The sequence below is a fragment of the Trichoderma ghanense genome, assembly GCF_004382785.1.
Source record: "Trichoderma ghanense strain CCMA-1212 chromosome Unknown scaffold_26, whole genome shotgun sequence".
Lineage (NCBI taxonomy): Eukaryota > Fungi > Ascomycota > Sordariomycetes > Hypocreales > Hypocreaceae > Trichoderma > Trichoderma ghanense.
This window is the reverse complement of record NW_027395689.1, coordinates 78,746-95,759: the sequence shown is the minus strand read 5'-3', so window position 1 is coordinate 95,759 and position 17,014 is coordinate 78,746. Positions and strand designations below refer to the sequence as shown.

General features: G+C 52.0%; 7 protein-coding genes across 7 annotated transcripts; 4 read left to right on the top strand and 3 right to left on the bottom strand.

Moving 5' to 3' along the window:
* Positions 1-541: 541 nt before the first annotated feature.
* Positions 542-1,546, bottom strand: CCMA1212_010478 (uncharacterized protein; the record flags this gene model as incomplete). Its single annotated transcript, XM_073707522.1, has 1 exon — positions 542-1,546. One exon carries the CDS (start codon positions 1,544-1,546, stop codon positions 542-544), a length of 1,005 nt encoding a protein of 334 aa, XP_073553932.1.
* A 784-nt stretch (positions 1,547-2,330) lies between these two features.
* Positions 2,331-3,692, bottom strand: CCMA1212_010477 (Sulfide:quinone oxidoreductase; the record flags this gene model as incomplete). Its single annotated transcript, XM_073707521.1, has 1 exon — positions 2,331-3,692. The coding sequence occupies one exon, from the start codon at positions 3,690-3,692 to the stop codon at positions 2,331-2,333; it is 1,362 nt and encodes a 453-aa protein (XP_073553931.1).
* An 828-nt stretch (positions 3,693-4,520) lies between these two features.
* On the top strand, positions 4,521-5,510 carry CCMA1212_010476 (Glyoxylase B2; the record flags this gene model as incomplete). The annotated part of the gene is made up of 2 exons (XM_073707520.1): positions 4,521-5,028; positions 5,101-5,510. The coding sequence occupies 2 exons, from the start codon at positions 4,521-4,523 to the stop codon at positions 5,508-5,510; spliced, it is 918 nt and encodes a 305-aa protein (XP_073553930.1).
* Positions 5,511-6,424: 914 nt separating this feature from the next.
* CCMA1212_010475 (uncharacterized protein) lies at positions 6,425-7,299 on the top strand (the record flags this gene model as incomplete). Its single annotated transcript, XM_073707519.1, has 2 exons — positions 6,425-6,483; positions 6,543-7,299. 2 exons carry the CDS (start codon positions 6,425-6,427, stop codon positions 7,297-7,299), a joined length of 816 nt encoding a protein of 271 aa, XP_073553929.1.
* Positions 7,300-7,850: 551 nt separating this feature from the next.
* On the top strand, positions 7,851-8,918 carry CCMA1212_010474 (Ankyrin repeat domain-containing protein 17; the record flags this gene model as incomplete). Its single annotated transcript, XM_073707518.1, has 1 exon — positions 7,851-8,918. The coding sequence occupies one exon, from the start codon at positions 7,851-7,853 to the stop codon at positions 8,916-8,918; it is 1,068 nt and encodes a 355-aa protein (XP_073553928.1).
* A 3,928-nt stretch (positions 8,919-12,846) lies between these two features.
* CCMA1212_010473 (uncharacterized protein) lies at positions 12,847-13,839 on the top strand (the record flags this gene model as incomplete). The annotated part of the gene is made up of 3 exons (XM_073707517.1): positions 12,847-12,933; positions 13,002-13,420; positions 13,485-13,839. The coding sequence occupies 3 exons, from the start codon at positions 12,847-12,849 to the stop codon at positions 13,837-13,839; spliced, it is 861 nt and encodes a 286-aa protein (XP_073553927.1).
* A 412-nt stretch (positions 13,840-14,251) lies between these two features.
* Positions 14,252-16,610, bottom strand: CCMA1212_010472 (uncharacterized protein; the record flags this gene model as incomplete). The annotated part of the gene is made up of 4 exons (XM_073707516.1): positions 14,252-14,780; positions 14,836-15,442; positions 15,514-15,974; positions 16,033-16,610. Coding segments are annotated over 4 exons (2,175 nt in total), but the record flags the coding sequence as incomplete, so codon positions are not given.
* Positions 16,611-17,014: the final 404 nt, after the last annotated feature.

The following is a 17,014-nucleotide window of genomic DNA, read 5'->3' as shown; positions in this document are numbered from 1 at the left end:
AATGAGCGAAAGAGTTCACGTCTCATCAAGCGATAGCACTGTGAATTGTACCGTTCACCGCCGAGGAAATACACTGTCTATTTTACATTCATCGACTTTTGACTTATGACAAGATGGAAAAAGTGCAGATATTACTCCACCTCAGCATGTTGATATTACTTGCTACTAACTGGTTTTCTGCGTCTCCTTCTCGCTGGTGCGTAGATGTGACTGAAAGATGATACAGGTTGGCGTACACCGGCCCTTTCCACCTAGTTCCTGATACAGTATGCCACAGGCCGCAATGTTGGTGGCGAGACGAGACCGGCTGGAGGTTTGCTACTAACAGACTGTTCATTGGCAACCCGAACTATTATACCGTGCTGTACCATTGGTGAGTGGCAAGCCACAGTTCGTTGCAAGAATTGCTAATCGCGGATCGGTATCAAGATGTGCAAGATGGTTCATCGTATGTTGTTTGCAAGAGCGAAAACCACGACGTACTGAATCATTGATGGAGAATAGGCCGGCCGAATGCTCAGGTTTAGAGCATTCGTCCCCTCTATGCACTCCGGGCAGCTTCGATCACATCCCTCCATAAGTCATCCATGAAGAATAACGAGGATATATGACCTCCAGGCAACAATTTGAGCTTTCTGGCAGACTTATAGCTGGCCACAAGCCAGTCATTAGTGCTGCCTCCAATATGATCATTCTTCGATCCCACAACCAAGACAGGCTTTGAAGAATGCTCCTCGTCAAGAGTACGGGGATCAAAACCCCAGTCGGAATGGATCGTATCTGACACCTCCATGAAACCGTCCCAGTTCTGGCAGCATTGGACTGTACTACGTGCCATTTTCTCGATGACTGCATGCTCGTCAAAACTGTTCCTTTGCAGCCAGTCGTTGAAGATCCGTTTCTCTTCATCGTCCATGTTGTCGAAAACTGTTGCCTTGAGAAATTGCGTTGCGCCCTCGACGGACTTCAGTTTGGATCCCACCGCAGCTTTGAACAGACGCTGTAGCAGACGAAAGGGTACGATCCGCGTGGGTGGTCCAATAGAAACCCAGTTATTCCAGCTAAGCTTCTTCGCATACCCAGCGTGGTGCCTCAGTGGAGAAAAGCCGTTGAGCAAGAGCATCCCAGCGATCTTCCGACCAGGGGGGAAGAGATCATATGGGGCGCCGTAGAGCATTTGCGCTGGAACAGTACCATATGAGCCTCCCGACACATACAGAGCATCAAAGTCTCCCGTAGGGTAAAGATGATTGAGCAGTGCATTGATATCATTCGCCAGATTAACGTAGTACGGCACTGAACAATCGCGAGTGCTTGACCTTCCCATGCCTGGAAGCGTGGGAGCAATCCAGTGAGCCTGGATCTCACGGCACGGCTCAGGAACATTTGCCGCGGTACCAACTCCCATGATTCCGACGAAGAAGATGATGACCGTACGTGAGGTTTGGGGGCCGTTGTGGGCGTAGGCTATCTGCCTGCCTCCGGGTAGTTGGAGAACATGTTCTTCATCTCCTTTTACTGCATCGTATGATCCATCCATCGACATGGCGACAAGGTTCAGTAGGAAGAGATGACGAGAAGCTCCTGTGTCGTGGACTCTTGTAGATGATAAGATAGGTGTAGGTAGGAAGTGTGGGCAAGGCAGGATAAATCGCGAAGGGTGGCGGCACTGTATAATCTTGACGATCTGTCTGCTCTCTAGTGCTCTGAAGGATAAGTCGATGATTTTCGCATTCAAGCAAATTGCTGCTGTTTATATATCTTGCTTGTCTCACTGGCGATCTGAAATCTGCCGCTTGTTGCCGTTGGGCAGGCTGCGCTAAACAGGATATCGTATTGATCGGGTTACGATTTTTCACAGTAATCCACCCACACAGCCTGTTTGTCATGAAACCGTACAACCCGTATCAAATGAAAGCAAAAGGACCAATTTAATTCATTCCCTGACTATTCCGGGACATTTTGTACACTGGAAAGCCGTATTCATCGGATAATGAATTTTCACCCTAAATTACGCTACACCCCCTGGTTTGTCGGTCGGCGTCATCTGATAATCGAGGTGATTCTGGATAAACACGTACAGTGCTATCAACTTTAGGTGCAGAGAGCCACGCTCGGATTCTTCGACGACCTGCGACGTTGACCCAACCCGTCATCTTGCAAACGTTGCACTCGTTCGTCACAGGTAAGTGGTACTTACATCACCCTAAGAAGAGATTCCACGGATTGCGATGGTTTCACACGGAATAAAATCTCAAAGGAAAGAGAAGGCATGCTTTTAACTACCCAGAGTACCCTAAATCTATGAACATTTGGCCAGGACTGATTGCTCAGTTTGTCCAGCCCTTGGGACCTCCCCATGTGCCCTTCACCATGTGGTTGTAGTAGACCCAAGGGAAGAAGTTCTTCTTCAGGTAATAAAAGGACCGTCGAGGAACCGCCTGGTCAATACCGAACAAGTCGCCAAAAGTCTCCTTTGGCTCGCCCCCGTACTTGAACTCGGCAAGGAGAACTTTGCCATACTCTGTCAACAGCGGACACGAAGCGTATCCGTCGTATGTCGCGTCTGGTGCTTTGCCCTCCATAGCTTGCAACAGGTTGCGGACCAGAACGGGGGACTGTGATGTGATGGCGGCCGCAGTCTTGGAGGTTGGGAGACTGGATGCATCACCAGCAGACCAAACATTGGGATACTTCTTGTGGCGAGTTGTGCCGTCGTCGACATCAACGTAACCAGCCTCGTTGGCCAGCGCACTGTTCTTGACAAATGCATGAGGTCCCATCTTGGGAACGACGTGCAAAAGGTCGAACTGCTTCGTCACGGACTCTTTGCCATCCGGCAGGGCAAAAGTTGCCTTATCGCCGTCAATCGCGACAAGATCGTGCTGGAAGAGTGCCTCAACTCCTCTCTCCTTGCGGAGCTGTTCCAGCGCAGCGTTATACTTGGGAACACCGAACATCACGGGCATGCCCGTGGCGAAGCTAATCTTGACTGCGGAACCGGAAGGATTGCTGGGATCATACAGCCCTGCGCGCTTCCAGTGGTCCAGGGCGAGCCACATAATCTTTTGGGGAGCGCCGGCACACTTGATCGGGCCTGCTGGCTGAGTGAAGATGGCAGTGCCCTTGTTGAGGCGCTGGATGGTGTCGTAGGCCTTGTCGCAGGTGTCGTAGCTGTAGATGGAGGAGACAAGGCTTCTTGAATCGGCCAGAGCCTCGGAGAGACCTTTGACACTGCCGTAGTTGACCGAGATACCGGGCACGACAACCAGCTGCTCGTAGCTGACCTTGTCGCCGTTGCTCAATGTGATGGAGTTGTCTTCAGGCGAGAAACCAGACACGCCGTCGTTGTAGAACTTGAATTTGGGGTCGACAAGGCTGTTGAGAGGCCGTCGGAGCTCCTCCTTGGTCTTGAGGCCACCGCCCACAAGCGTCCATCCAGGCTGGTAATGGTGCCAGGTTGCGGGATCAACAACAGCAATGTCGTCCTGGGAGAACTTGCCAGACCGAAGCAGCTTATGGCTGATGTCCAGACCAGCCGCACCGCCTCCAATCACAACCACTCGATGGCTCCGGCCGGGGGAGACCTTTGTGGCTGTTGCGAAGCTCCGAGAGACTGACTGAGCAACAGGAGAGCTTGTGGAGCGAGGGGCAGCTCTGCAAGCCAGAGACATTGCGCGGGCCTGAAACATGATGAGGATGCGGAGTCAAGTGATATGGACAGAAGAAACGAAGATGCAACAAAACGGAGAAGATCACCAGAAGAGACAAAACAAGATGAAAAAGAACCCCCTGTCCTGAGAGAAATAATATCTGCAAAGGTAAAATTCCAGCATCAAAGGCTGAATAATCACCGATCGCGCAATCGACTAAATGGGTGCTAGAGCAGAACCACCGCCAGCCGCCTCATCACCGACTTCCGATGCTACCAAGAAGGACGAGACCCGAGGATCTGCCGCGCCCCAGTAGCGACGGGCCGAGATTCAGCGTGGGTCAAGAATCGGACGATGATCCGGCCGGAAGTCGGTGACGGTGCTCACCGGGATTTGCATCGTGGATCGGCTCGAGGACGGAACCGTGACGGATCAACTCGGACGAGCAGTGGCATGACATCAAGAATTCGCCTTGGTGAGGCGGCAAATCCCTTTTGGGGCATTGGATATCGGTGTTGTACGGCCGGCCAGAGCCGAGGGCACCCGCGGTTCTCTAACTGACGAGGCGAGAAAAGGATAAGTAAGACGCCGATCTCTTCATCACTGCGCGCATCACCTACGAGACGAACGATTGTGGATCTCATCATGTCAATTCGATCTTGCGTTATTGGCTGCAGGAAGCAACTCGCGACGGGCTTGAATCTCACTCCAACTACCGCGGCACGTCCCTTAACTCGGGTCAGGTGCTTCAGCAGCTGTCACTCTCGGTCCCTTTACCAACGCTCCAGACAGTCATCTTTTCCACCCGGCGTGGGATTGACCAAGTCACCTCAGCGCCGAGGCTTACAATCGAGCACGGTTAGGAAGATGTCCTTTGGCGCAGAGTCTGTCAAGGCCGTGGAGCCGATCATCCACGATGTGTTCGAACACGACACTGGCACATGGCAGTATGTCGTAGCAGATCCTTCTTCGAAGACTGCCGCCATTGTTGACCCGGTCCTGGACTTTGATCGCACAAACCAGAGCATCAATACACGCACCGCTGATTCCCTGCTGGCACTGGTCAAGGAGAAGGGGTACAGAGTCGACTGGATCTTGGAAACTCATGTCCATGCAGACCATCTCACAGCGGCGTCGTACCTGCAGAGCCGCCTCGCTCGGGAGCGGGGTTACAGTCCGTCCATCGCCATTGGCAAACGCATCGGCCAAGTGCAGCGGTTCTTTGGCAAGCGCTACGGGGTTCCAGAGGACCAATATGGAGTCGTTTTCGACCATCTCATGGACGATGACGAGGAGTTCGAGATTGGCAACCTGAGCGCCACGGCGATGCACCTCCCTGGTCATACGCCGGACCATATGGGGTACAGGGTCGGAGGTAAGTGACTTCAGCACCACACTTTGCTGTTTTTTTAGTATGTACGCCGGTTATCTGACGACTTCCTTCCAGACAACGTCTTTTGTGGCGACTCTGTCTTCCACGCCGACATTGGCACTGCTCGGTGCGATTTCCCGGGTGGCAGCGCCGATAGCCTATTCGCCTCAGGCCGTAGGCTACTCAGTCTGCCGGACCACGTCAAGATTTGGACAGGCCACGATTATCCCCCGCCAGACCGTGGCTCTCCCAGGGCCTACATGACTGTCCGTGAGCACAGAGAGCAGAACAAACATCTCAAGGACGGCACCACAGCCGAAGAGTTCGTCGCCATGCGCAATGAACGCGATGCGAAACTGGCGGCACCGAGAATGCTGCATCAGTCTCTGCAGATCAACATTCGAGGAGGACGATTGCCCACCCCAACCGACGAAGGTGATCGAATGTTACGACTGCCACTTGATTTGAAAGGCGCAGAATGGTAGGCGGAATGATGGACATGACCCTAGTTGCAGGCAGCTCTTACTGCACATACCGCCCAGCTTTTCATATTCTGTTCGCTCCTATGCTTTATCAACATTCTCTGTCATAAAGAGGGATCTGAAGCCGTGGTGACTACCTCCACGGTCGGTTCAATAAGGAAGCCGTGCGCACACGGCATCCGTATCACCTCTGGAGAATACCCGTCGTTGAGAGGTCTTGTGGCAATCAATTTGTCTAGGTATCGCCTGTATGTCTTTAGGTCACACATTCGCCTAGTAGGTAGCTTTCATACAAGTAAATTTTACATTCCAATCATGTGAAGTGATTTGAAGCTACTGAAGAGTGAAGAGAGTAAAGTAAGGAACGCTCGGACTCGCATTCACCCTCTGAGGGCTTCATACCGCCAACGTCATGTTGCAAGATGCACTTCGCAGGTACCAGATGATTCGTAACATTAAGAGGCTTGTCAAGGTTTCCCATCCCGGATGCGCATCCAAGTGTCGCAATTCGTCCTCGTGGGGCGATTCAGTGGCCCGTCGCCGCGTCATCGCGCCAGCTGCCGAGAATTGCCATCAAGGTGCGACGAACAATGTCCGCCACGTGAATCACGAACACCACGGAAGAAGATGTGCGCTCACGTGAAAAAAGAATGACCCGAGTACTCGGCTCTGAGTACCTCGGGCACTGATTCACCTTCTGCTGAACCGAGAAAAAGGAAAGAAGTGAGACAGGATCTGATTTCCTTCAAACGAGCTGTTTGGACTGCGGGTACTTTCACGGACCCTTTCCGGAGACTTTCTCCCGACATATGTAACACTTCTCTTTCTCATCCATTTTCAGTGCGACAACAAAGCTCGCCATCTTTCTTCATTTCTTTGCAGTACCAAGCGAGCGACATTTGCCCTTCAAAATCGAAATGGAAGACTCCAGGCCAGAGAAGGCGGATATGGCGGCAACCAACCGCGAGTTCTGGAAGTGAGTTTATCCACATCTCCAGCCTCCCTCTTGCGCACAGGATCACTAAATATGAGAAGCACTCACGGAACCAAAGTCTTCAAGAACCAGTGGGTTCTGAACATGGCCAAGAAGATCGCCGATGCGCTCTCCGAGAATGTCGAGTGGATGGGGGTCCGCAGTCGAGCAGAGGGCAGCCCGCCAGTGAAGCTTCTGGACTATGCGTGCGGCTTTGGCATGGTCTCCAGCACGCTCTTGGGACAGTTCGACATCGTCAGAGGCATCGACATCTCCGACACCAGCGTCGCAGGATACAACGAGATTGCTCGGAAGTCTGGCATCCCGGCTGAGCAGATGCTCGCGGTGCAGGGCTCTATCCCTTCGACAGAGACGGACACGGTGCTGTCGAAAAAGGAGTTCTTTGACTTTGATCTCATTGCCATCAGCATGGCTCTTCACCACATCGATGACCGTGTCCGTGTTCTGTCTGGGCTCTTCGAACGATTGCGCAGCGGCGGCGTCTTGGTTGTTGTTGACCTGACCCCAGAGGCTCATTCTCACGACCACTCTCACAGCCACAATCATCCACATACTCATGCCCACAATGACGGCCACGATCACGACCTCTCGATAGCTCAGCAAACGATTTCTAAGCACGGCGGCTTTGGACCTGAAGATATGAAGGCCCTCATGATCGAAGCTGGCTTCGTTCCTGAAACCTTCGCCTACAAACCCTATCTCGACACAACTCCAGTCAAGTGCAATACTCCTGCGCAGGGCAGTTGCGAGAGTGCCAAGCTCAAGCCATTCTTCGTTGCCAAGGGCGTGAAGCAATAGATGTGGTTAAGAGGAAATTTGGGATTTACGATAGAATTGAGGCATACTTGCGCCACGTAACTAGCAGGCAATCAGGCACTATCATTCTTCACCATATTTTAAAGCCTTTTGAAGAGTGAACTTGAACCTGTTGACACTTGTGTCTCTTCACGTGTCTCCTTGACGTAAACAGTTGTGTGCGAGTCTAACAGCAACGGTGTTGATGCGTGATGTTCCGCCCGCGCTCTCATGTTGTAGGAGAAAAATAATCAGGGGCATATTCTACGTACTGCATCGCCGTGTCTCGCGCGCGAGACATCGTGGAGTTGCCCGTTCGTAGGCCATTCTGGTCGCATTGTGCCGTATCATTACAAAGGCGCCTCATGTAGTCTGGTAGTCTACGCCTTCGCACCTTGGAACCAGCCGAAGGATTCAGGAGTGCACGTGTTGGGATAGAAAAAAGGGAAACTGTCGAGGCAACTGACTTCGCCCTTTCATAATCGCCATCCTATTCCCACACTCGCCTCTCCTCTTCCGCGCGACCTCTTAGGCCTTTAAACGCAATCCTCATCATGACGGAAATAACAGCCGAGCGCACTCTAGCACAGGCACAGCCCAAGGTATTCCTGGCTCCGCTGGACGCGGCATGGGATCCTTCACTGCCAACTGAAGACGTTGACGAATACTGCTGGACACCCCTGCAACTCGCCGCTAGGAGTGGAGAGCTGCAGACTGTCCAAGAGATTCTCGCCTCAAACCCCTCAGCTGTGAACGATGCCCCGTGCGGTTACTACGGGCAGACTGCCCTGCAGGCGGCGTGCATGCAGGGGCATGAAGGCGTCGTCAAATGTTTACTCGACGCCGGAGCAGATGTTCACTTCTGCGGAGGGAATAACTTCCAGCGCACTGGGCTGCAGATTGCGTGTGGACAAGGCAAAGAAAATGTTGTCCGGCTGCTTCTAGAAGCGGGTTCAGAGATCAACATGAGTCCGACGACAAATCACGGCATCCAGGTATCGACGCAAAGCCGTCGAACAGGGCAAGAGACGGCTCATTCATTGCCCAAAGCCTTCGCCGTCGCCCGATACAACGGGAGAACCGCACTACAAGCAGCGTCTGAACGCGGCCACCTGAACATCGTGAAGCTACTCTTGCAGCTCGGCGCAGAAGTTAACGCCCCTCCGTCGCCAAGTGCCGGGCGCACCGCACTGCAAGCGGCATCTGGAGGCGGCTTCGGGGCGATCGTGCAGCTGCTGCTCCAACATGGTGCGCATGTCAACGCACCGGCAGCACGATACAAGGGGTTCACAGCGCTTCAGGGAGCGTGTCTGCAGGGGAGTCCAGAGGTTGTAGATCTGCTGCTCGGGGCCGGCGCCGACGTGCAAGCGTCAGGCGGTGGTTATGATGGTGATGCGACAGCCTTGCATGCGGCCGCGGAAAGGGGACACGTCATGATCGTGAAGAAGCTTGTCGAAGTCGGTGCCGACGTGAATGCGAGCTCGAATCGCAGAGGACAGACTCCAATTCAAGGGGCTATGGCCGGAGGGCATGAGGCGGTGGTGAGTTATCTCCGAAACAAGGGCGCTGTGGGCAAAACGGGGGGAGGCATCTTCATTTTCAACCACTCAGCTGGGCAATGAAATTTGGCCTCTTGGTTTGTTGTTTTTCAGTCTACAATTGGCGGTGAGAAAGCTCATTGCCGCAGGTGAATCGAGACTGAATTGAGACTAGTCAAGTTGTAGCTGCTACGGCGTCTGAACGTAGTACCCGACGTCTACGATGCGTGACCACCATCGCTGTTATCAGCGGGCAGCAGGCAGATTGCCGTACAATTGGCCCATTGACAACTTTGATGGCGGGTTTTCGGGATGGGTTGGATCTCCGAAATCCGGATAAGGCGATTGATTGTACGGGCAATAATGTGCATTGTCTGTACGAAGTACAGAGTATCCGCAAGCGAAATCCCGTCCAATGTTATTATTGCTTGCTATTGATGGAGGGAAGCAGCGATATCCCGATCGTCCATCTCAGTGTCGAAACGTCGATTGCGAGATGCCGAGTGCTCCGTTGAGACTTGCTTGCGAGGGGTATTACAAGCACCAGGTCTCCCTGTCCCGTGTCCCATGTGGGGATGTGCCGACAATACTATTAGAGTCTGCAAGCACGGATTATCTTTGAACGTATGCTGCAAGGCATCATCCGTTGAAAGCTCAGCTTTGAGTCCCTTGGCATCATCATGGCAGTTCGACAAAACGCGTGGGGCTTTGTGATTGTGTTCGGCTTTCACACCTAATATGAGACAGGGGCTTGAGCGTGGAGTACATGTACCGAGCAGTCTCGTATCCGGGTCGTGTCTCTCCACCAATAACAAGCCTTGACCGGCAGACAGCTTACTGGAGAACGCAGCGACATTGGAAGTCCTCCGTGTGTAAACCGTACTTCGCAGTGGCTCTCCGTGTCACCGGCATACAATAGGGGTATTAGCCCTCCACTCGTATGAGGGGCAGCTCGCGATTTAGAATGGCAGTTGGTCTACTTACTTCGAGGTAGTCCAGCTAAGTATTACCTCCCATTTAGCAATCATAAAAGCTATGTGGATGGTAATCGGGCCCTCTCGCACCAGAGAGCTGACAAGCGACTGCTTCAGGAGCTTGAGTGCTGGAAAAATACATCCGCATACGGTTTGTTGTAAGTTGATCAAGCAAGACAAGCTGCATGTCGAATATAGAACCTCCCCGGATACCTCACTGAATGCAGATGACGTAAGAATCTCCGACGGAAGATTTTGCTGCTGAATCAGACTCAATACTACCTTCTATGTTGGATTGTGGCACAGCACTGCCGTTGCCAAAACGATAATCAAAAGATGTGATACTTCATATCGAGGAACTGATCCTCCGAACGAATGACCAAAAGAACCAAACTGACTGCTGCTCTGCAAATAGGCTTTAGCCTAATTGTCTGACAGGCTGTCGTGGATCGGGTACTTCGTAGACCAAGCGATGGGTGTTCCGTTACCCTATATGAAACTAGAGCAAGTGGGTGAGAGGCGAACAGAGTAACTACGCTCCTAGTAATACACAATGCCTATTGATTCACGTTTGCCTTCACATGACTCCAAATTCTGACAGAGGACCGATAGTCACAGGTCGGACGAAGAGACCGGTAATGTCCATCACCTAGCAACAGATCTTGTACAGTTGCGCCAAGAACGCTAATGACAGGAGGAAAATATCGCCCAAGACTTCTGTGCGTGGGTTCTACGTCTGAAAACCGATGTGCTGTCCGCAGCCTGCTCAATGAGCTCGCATAGGCATTGAGATTTGGCTGGCTTATGAGGTCAATGGCGAGCGAACCTCTGTGAATTCGCGAATCTCTATCAATCTGGCTCCAGGCTCAGTCCCCGAGTAGTAATAGCCCCCGGTATATCTCTAAGATCTTGGCGATCAATGGCGATCAAGGCTTGATGATTTACCCTGATATGAATCATGCAGCCCCGTGGTCTGTTCTCAATATGAATCATGCGGCCTGCATTACATGACTGCTCGTTAGCGAGGCCGAGGAGACGCCTTTCACTTACCATGTTGATGCATTTCGTTGCAAGATTTACGAGATGTCTTGCTTCGCGAGAGTAACCCATCCTTCACTCTCATACAACTGGCATATACCCATCAGCTCTTTAACCATACATCAGAGACATTGCATGATATGAAAGCATTTCAGGAGGTCGCATCGAATCCACCTCGATGAAGAGACCTAGAAAGCGTTTTACGCTCTACTTCGTACAAGCCTTTGAATCGGCATAAAGTTTGTCTGAGGTCCTGTAGTAATGATTTGCAGAGGTCTCTCCCACTTCACGCTCATATATCTCGATGTCTTGATGTATTGTCTCCTTGAAAATCACTTGGAGACTGCGTATGCTTGTAAAGGTATCTGACCACACGGCGTACTATGTATTATTGCCGCAAATGGTGGTAGATTATGCTCCTCAGTGTGATGTCGAAAAGGAAGCAAGCATTGCCCCGTTTGTCAAACATGTTTTTATCTGGTCTGTCATTCATCCACAACGAAGCCTTTCGCAGTGCATACGCAGTACCCATACGCAAAGAACCTCGTATAGTGTCGGCTTTGCAGGATCAGTGCACTCTTCAAAGATGCTCTTCCCGGCGTCAATATCAAGAAAGCGGGCCTGACGGCTACCCTGCCGAAAGCAGCAGGGGTCTTTCAAACCTGCAGGATCGTTATGGTAAGATCGAAAAAAAGTAATCCGTAAAAGCACGCCTCTCTTCCGATGCCAAATTTAAGCTAGTTTCACGGGTACCTAAGCGCTAACCATGAACCTCTGAAGAATCTCGTCGAGGACGGTAGCCCCAACGTTGGGACAATTCGAAGTTCTTGTTCCTTGAAACGGGCCGACCTGGCGCGTAGAGGAGGAGGAGTGTAGAGGCAAATTCATCTGGAGGAGCTCAAATACAACCTCTGTTGCCATGGCCTTCTTTTCGTGTTTCCTTGGCGTTGGTGTGGAAGCAATATCTGCGACAGCCTCGTGATATTCACTGTTCTGACGGTTTCATTGACCTGCCGTTTTGCGTTGGTAAGATTCGGTCAGCAAATTTATTGTCCGGCAATTGGCATAGAGAGTGGCGACTGCTCAGCCGCCGGCAGAGCCATGATCCCGCAGCTATGGATGTCGTCGACCGCTGTATGGACGAACAATCAAGTCGCATACATAGGCATGGTACGATAAGCGGGCATAAAGAAGTAAGAATAAAAATTAGGAATAAAACACAAAAAAACAGAGAAGACAGGCGATGCCAGTTGATGCTTCTTTTCTTCGAATTAGTGCCATTTACGGAGGAAGACGCCAAATTCCCGGATTCTAGTGGAGTATATCTGCGTGGATTAGGACTGCCCAGCTTGTTTCGAAACGAAACATGTGGTGTCGCATGCATAGTATTCCACAGCGTCCGCTTTCTGGTTCCCAGGGCTCCAGAACAAGGCTCTGCTGAATCCCGGACTTCACGGCGCCCGAAGAAAACATGCCGGCGGTTATTTGAGCGGCTGCCCTTCATTGGCGGTCTTCGCTCATTGCTGCAGGGCCGTCGGCCGCATTGGGGCCTACAATTTCGGTACCGCTTCGCTGGACAGGTTACATCTGAGTCTCAAACAAGCAAGAGGCAAACTTACAGTTGATCTTGACCTGGAAAGGGGGAGCGGCCTAAGCGGTCCACCATCCGTACATCCTCATGGGTAGTAGACTGGCAGATCTTTAGTCCCTTTGGGAAGCCCTGTTACAGGGCTGGTCCGCAGGGGAAGTGCCCCGTTCCTTGCGATCTCTTCCACACTAGCTTCCTCGCTGGGCTATGGATGAGATACGGAGTAGTAGGGCAGGAGGTTGTTCAGGAGTACGGATCATAGTCATATGGAAATGACTATATAAGTATGTAACCATCGCGTCGATCCATCGATCCTTTTGGCATCAAGCCAGTTCGAGGCCAGACTTCTTCCTTGTCACCCATTCCATTCCTCTTCATTTGTCGTACATCGACTCTCAAGATCTGCTTCAAGATGTTCTGGACGGTTCCCGTTACACTGGCTCTCGCCTCTGGGGCTTCTGCCCATGTTGCCGCCTTTGTGAAGGGCATGTACTGCGAGGTTTGTTGCTCCCTTCCATATACCACCACTGCGTCATCGGAAAGCATGTTCTCACTCTAGTTACACAGGGTGGCCCTGATCCTAGCAACTACAACCCCAACTCCAACACTCCCGTCAACCCTCTATGGGACCTTCCTTTCGAGCAGTGGTGGATGCAGGCCGACCGTGGCTGCAACAACGCTCCTCCTCCTGACGGTGCCTCTGTTGCCCTGCCTGCCGGCGGCCAGTTCACTGTCGAGCTCGCCCACAACCAGGCCCAGACGACCCTGTCATTCAATGGACAGTACGCTGGTGAGTGGCCCGATGGCCAGCCTCACCCGGAGAACTGGAGCGGCCCTGGCAGCCCGCCCGAGTGCATCCAGGACGACGGTGCCATGCACACCAACAACCAGACCATGGCTGCTGGTACTGCCTGGGCCATTTCGTACAATGAGGATATCACCAAGGTGACCATGGACAACCTGGTTGTTTTCTCTGTCCTTGAGCAGTAAGTCTACACGTCTCAAGTTTCTCCCGCGCGAGTCGAACTTGTCCGCTAACCCAAGCAACAGCACTCCTTGGAAGCGCATCGCCACCTACGACGTCCCCGAGGATCTCCCTGCTTGCCCTGCTGGTGGCTGCTACTGCGCCTGGCTCTGGGTGCCCAACGGCTGTGGCGAGCCCAACATGTACATGGCCAACTACAGGTGCCATGTCACCAACACCACCTCGACCAAGCAGCTTGCTCAGGCCAAGCCCCCCACCTGGTGCGGCGGTGACTCTTCCAAGTGCACCAAGGGCGCTAAGCAGATGATTGCTTGGAACCAGGCCACCGGCAACAACGTCCAGGTCCCCAGCGGCGCTTCCCCCGGCTACAACATCAACATGGGTTGGGCTCCCGGTGCTCAGAACGACATCTTCGCGTAAGGTTCAGGAAGAACCACCACGAGATATGCTGTTACCGGCTCTGCAGACGGTTGAATGGACAAGGCCTGCACGGTTATTCAAGGCAACTCTCGCTCCTCTTTCGACTGGTTCTCTGGATTCGTGTCATTCTTGTTCATATTGCCTGTAGTACCCTGATATATGAGACTTGGGGTATTGAATATAAACATAGCTTACTGGGCAGTAGACCCATGTCCATATTCCATGTGTGCAGCAGCCAGGGTTCAGCGTGACCTGACCAGATATGCTCTTGTTCTCTTCAAGTACACCTTCTTGCTGTCATTGAGTGATATGTCGTCTGCTAAAATGGCGCAACAGCTTTGCAATAGGTGCAGCAGATGTACGCTTCAACCTCAGTATGTGCTTACAATAAGTCACCCGTTGTCGGAAAGGATTACAATCCAATAAAGCTCGTCCCCCAGTTGAGTGATGGAAGTGGCACATCATTGATAGGATTTCGGAGATTGGCCAGCTCAAATTCTGGCATGTTGATGAATGGCCCGAACGGATACTCTTCCATTGGAGAGAAGTCTGAAAGATCAGGATTCAAGGATGAGATCGGAATATTAGGCAAATCTTCTTCCACGGTATCGTTACTATGATTACAGCCGGCCTTTGAAGAAAGTGAAGGAGCTGAGGGAACGTCCGGCGTTGGCAGCTGCTCTTCGGTTGCCGACGGAGGAAGCACCGTAGAAACTTCGCACCTGTTTCTGGCCTTGTAAGGCCTGCGTTGTCCTCTTCTCCAGAGATTCCTGAGTAGCTGGCTGTATCTGTGTCCAATGTGGAACTTGTTGGGTGTAGTCTCGTCCAACGCCGAGATGAATTTGTGTACCAATGTTGCAGTTGCTTGACGTCTCTTGGTGGGTTGAAAGGCTCCAGCGCAGTCGGCTCTGTGCAGGAACACTGCGGCATAGACGCCGTATCTGCCAAAGCAGGTTAATAAGATCCAAGCGCATACCTAATGGTGGACAGCCTTACAGGTAGTAGCGATATGGCAAGTAGCATAACTCTTGCTCAGGGCTGAACTCGGTCATGAGCTTCAGCGTATTGGTAGCCGCCGTAATAGCGTCCCAAATGTATCTTCCATCGGCAGAGTTCATTATGCCTTTGCTGAAAGGCTTAACAACCTGCCTGATGGAGGGATTGTGCGCAGAAGGCTGTGGTGAGGTTGACATCCTTGTTAAAACGGCTTGAAAGGAAAACGCATTGACGTAAAGACATAGGTATTCATAGACTAGAGACAGGGAACGTTTGACTCTGGGTGACACGGCGAGACTGTTCCAGGTAGATTGCCAGTTCATTGCTGCTCGCTGAAAGTCGTCGAGGTATCGACTGTAATCGCCATCATTGACTATTGCTAACGTGCGCTTCGGTGAGGCGTAGAGGATGCCCTGGACGTTGTGCATGAGCTGGATCAGCTCCATTGTAGCTTGATGAACAGATGCATAATCATCTTGGCTGCCATGGGAAGAAGGCTGTAGGCTAGGAAAGTCTTTTGAGGTGAAGCGTGTCGAAAGAGATGGACCACGAGACCAAAAGGACTGCCCCAAGCGAACGGATATCTGTCGATCTGCAATGTAGACGACTTCATGGGCGGACAGAAGGCTCAGGTAAGCGGGAATGAAGAGAAATGGTGCAGGAGTATACGAGACTCACACGTCCAGATCAGCCGTTTATGCTCCGCCTGTTCCTTTGTCTCCTGCTGCATCGTGGCGTTCGGGAAAGCACCTTGATCCAGGCGCATCAAGTAAGCTTGTCGAACAGCCAAACCAACGAGTGACCATGATGTTCTATCTTCGATGAAGATACTTTTATCCTCGTTCAGCGTTGCATGCGTGAGCTCGATATGTGGAAGCCATTCTGACAAGAGCAGCAAGCTCTCAACCGTTCGGGACTTGAGGGTCCAGGGATGCCCGAGGAGCACTTCCAACAAGAGCCTTTGGGTGTAGTCCCAGCAGTATCGATGGGTGAGCGAATGGGATGGCGAGTCTCTAGACGCAATTGTGAGGATGACTGTAAGCAGGAAGAAGTCCGACTTGCAAATCTTGTCAATGGCAGACTGGCCAAGCATGTATGCCGGCACAATGGGACAATACGGATGATAGTTGTGGGAATAACTAGCGCTTGGGTTAGCCGTAAGGTCGAGCGACGTCTGCTTCAGGGCAGTTGACCGACATGTGCAATAATTCGAAGATCGTGGTATGGTGGATGAGTCCTCGCTCAACCAGTTCATACTCATCAACATAGGTAGCACTTGATGATCCACGTGCTAGATTATCGTGCTCCACCTCCGGCAATGTGGACGACGCAACCGACTCGACCTTTTCCGATTGAGCGAGTATATGCAACGCGTCCGACGGATTTCGCAGCTCGGACGCCAGCTGCTCATTGACGACGTCGTCGTTCAAGCTGTCTCTATTGTGAGCTGACTCCCTCTCAATGGCCCCGGGCGCCATAGGTGGCGCGTCTGGGGCGCGCTGAGAAGCATTGCGATTCCTTGCAGGATGCTTCTTGTTCGGTTCGTATCGCCGGAAATTGCCCCCTCTGCGAGACTCAGCCAGCACACACTCGCTGTTGGACTGCAAGCAGGAGATGCAGGGAATCTTTTTTGGTCCTTCAATGCCGCCTCTAGAAGGATTCATTTGCGTGCCTTTAGAAGTGGGATACCATGTGAAAGTGATGGAGAATCGCTTACAGATCGCATCTTGTTTTCCGACGGCGACATCTGACGCACGCGCGATAAGATCTCTTTCCTGTGCTCCTTGTCATTTCGCTCTTTTTTTTTTTTTTTTTTTTCGGCAACGGATTCAAGGAAAAGGATGATACTGGGGTGGCGTCAGTATCAGGTATCGGTACAGAAACGGAGCAAACGATGGCATTGTGTAGAAGTTGAGTCAATCCGGCTATAGACGGTCGGCCTCCAACTCCATGCGGGGATGCTTAGCCGAAATAGTGGGGGTGATCGGTTCGGGGTCGGAAACTCGTCCCTGATCTAAGGTATGTTATAGGTCACTTGCATCTACCATCGGATCAACATTCGTTTCGATGATGGCTACCCGCTAGTTACCAGATATGGTCATGATTGCCGATCCTGTGGCAGGATGAGCGTGACTCCTATGGATACCCTGAGCTGAACTGGAGAAGTTGCACGTTGAAT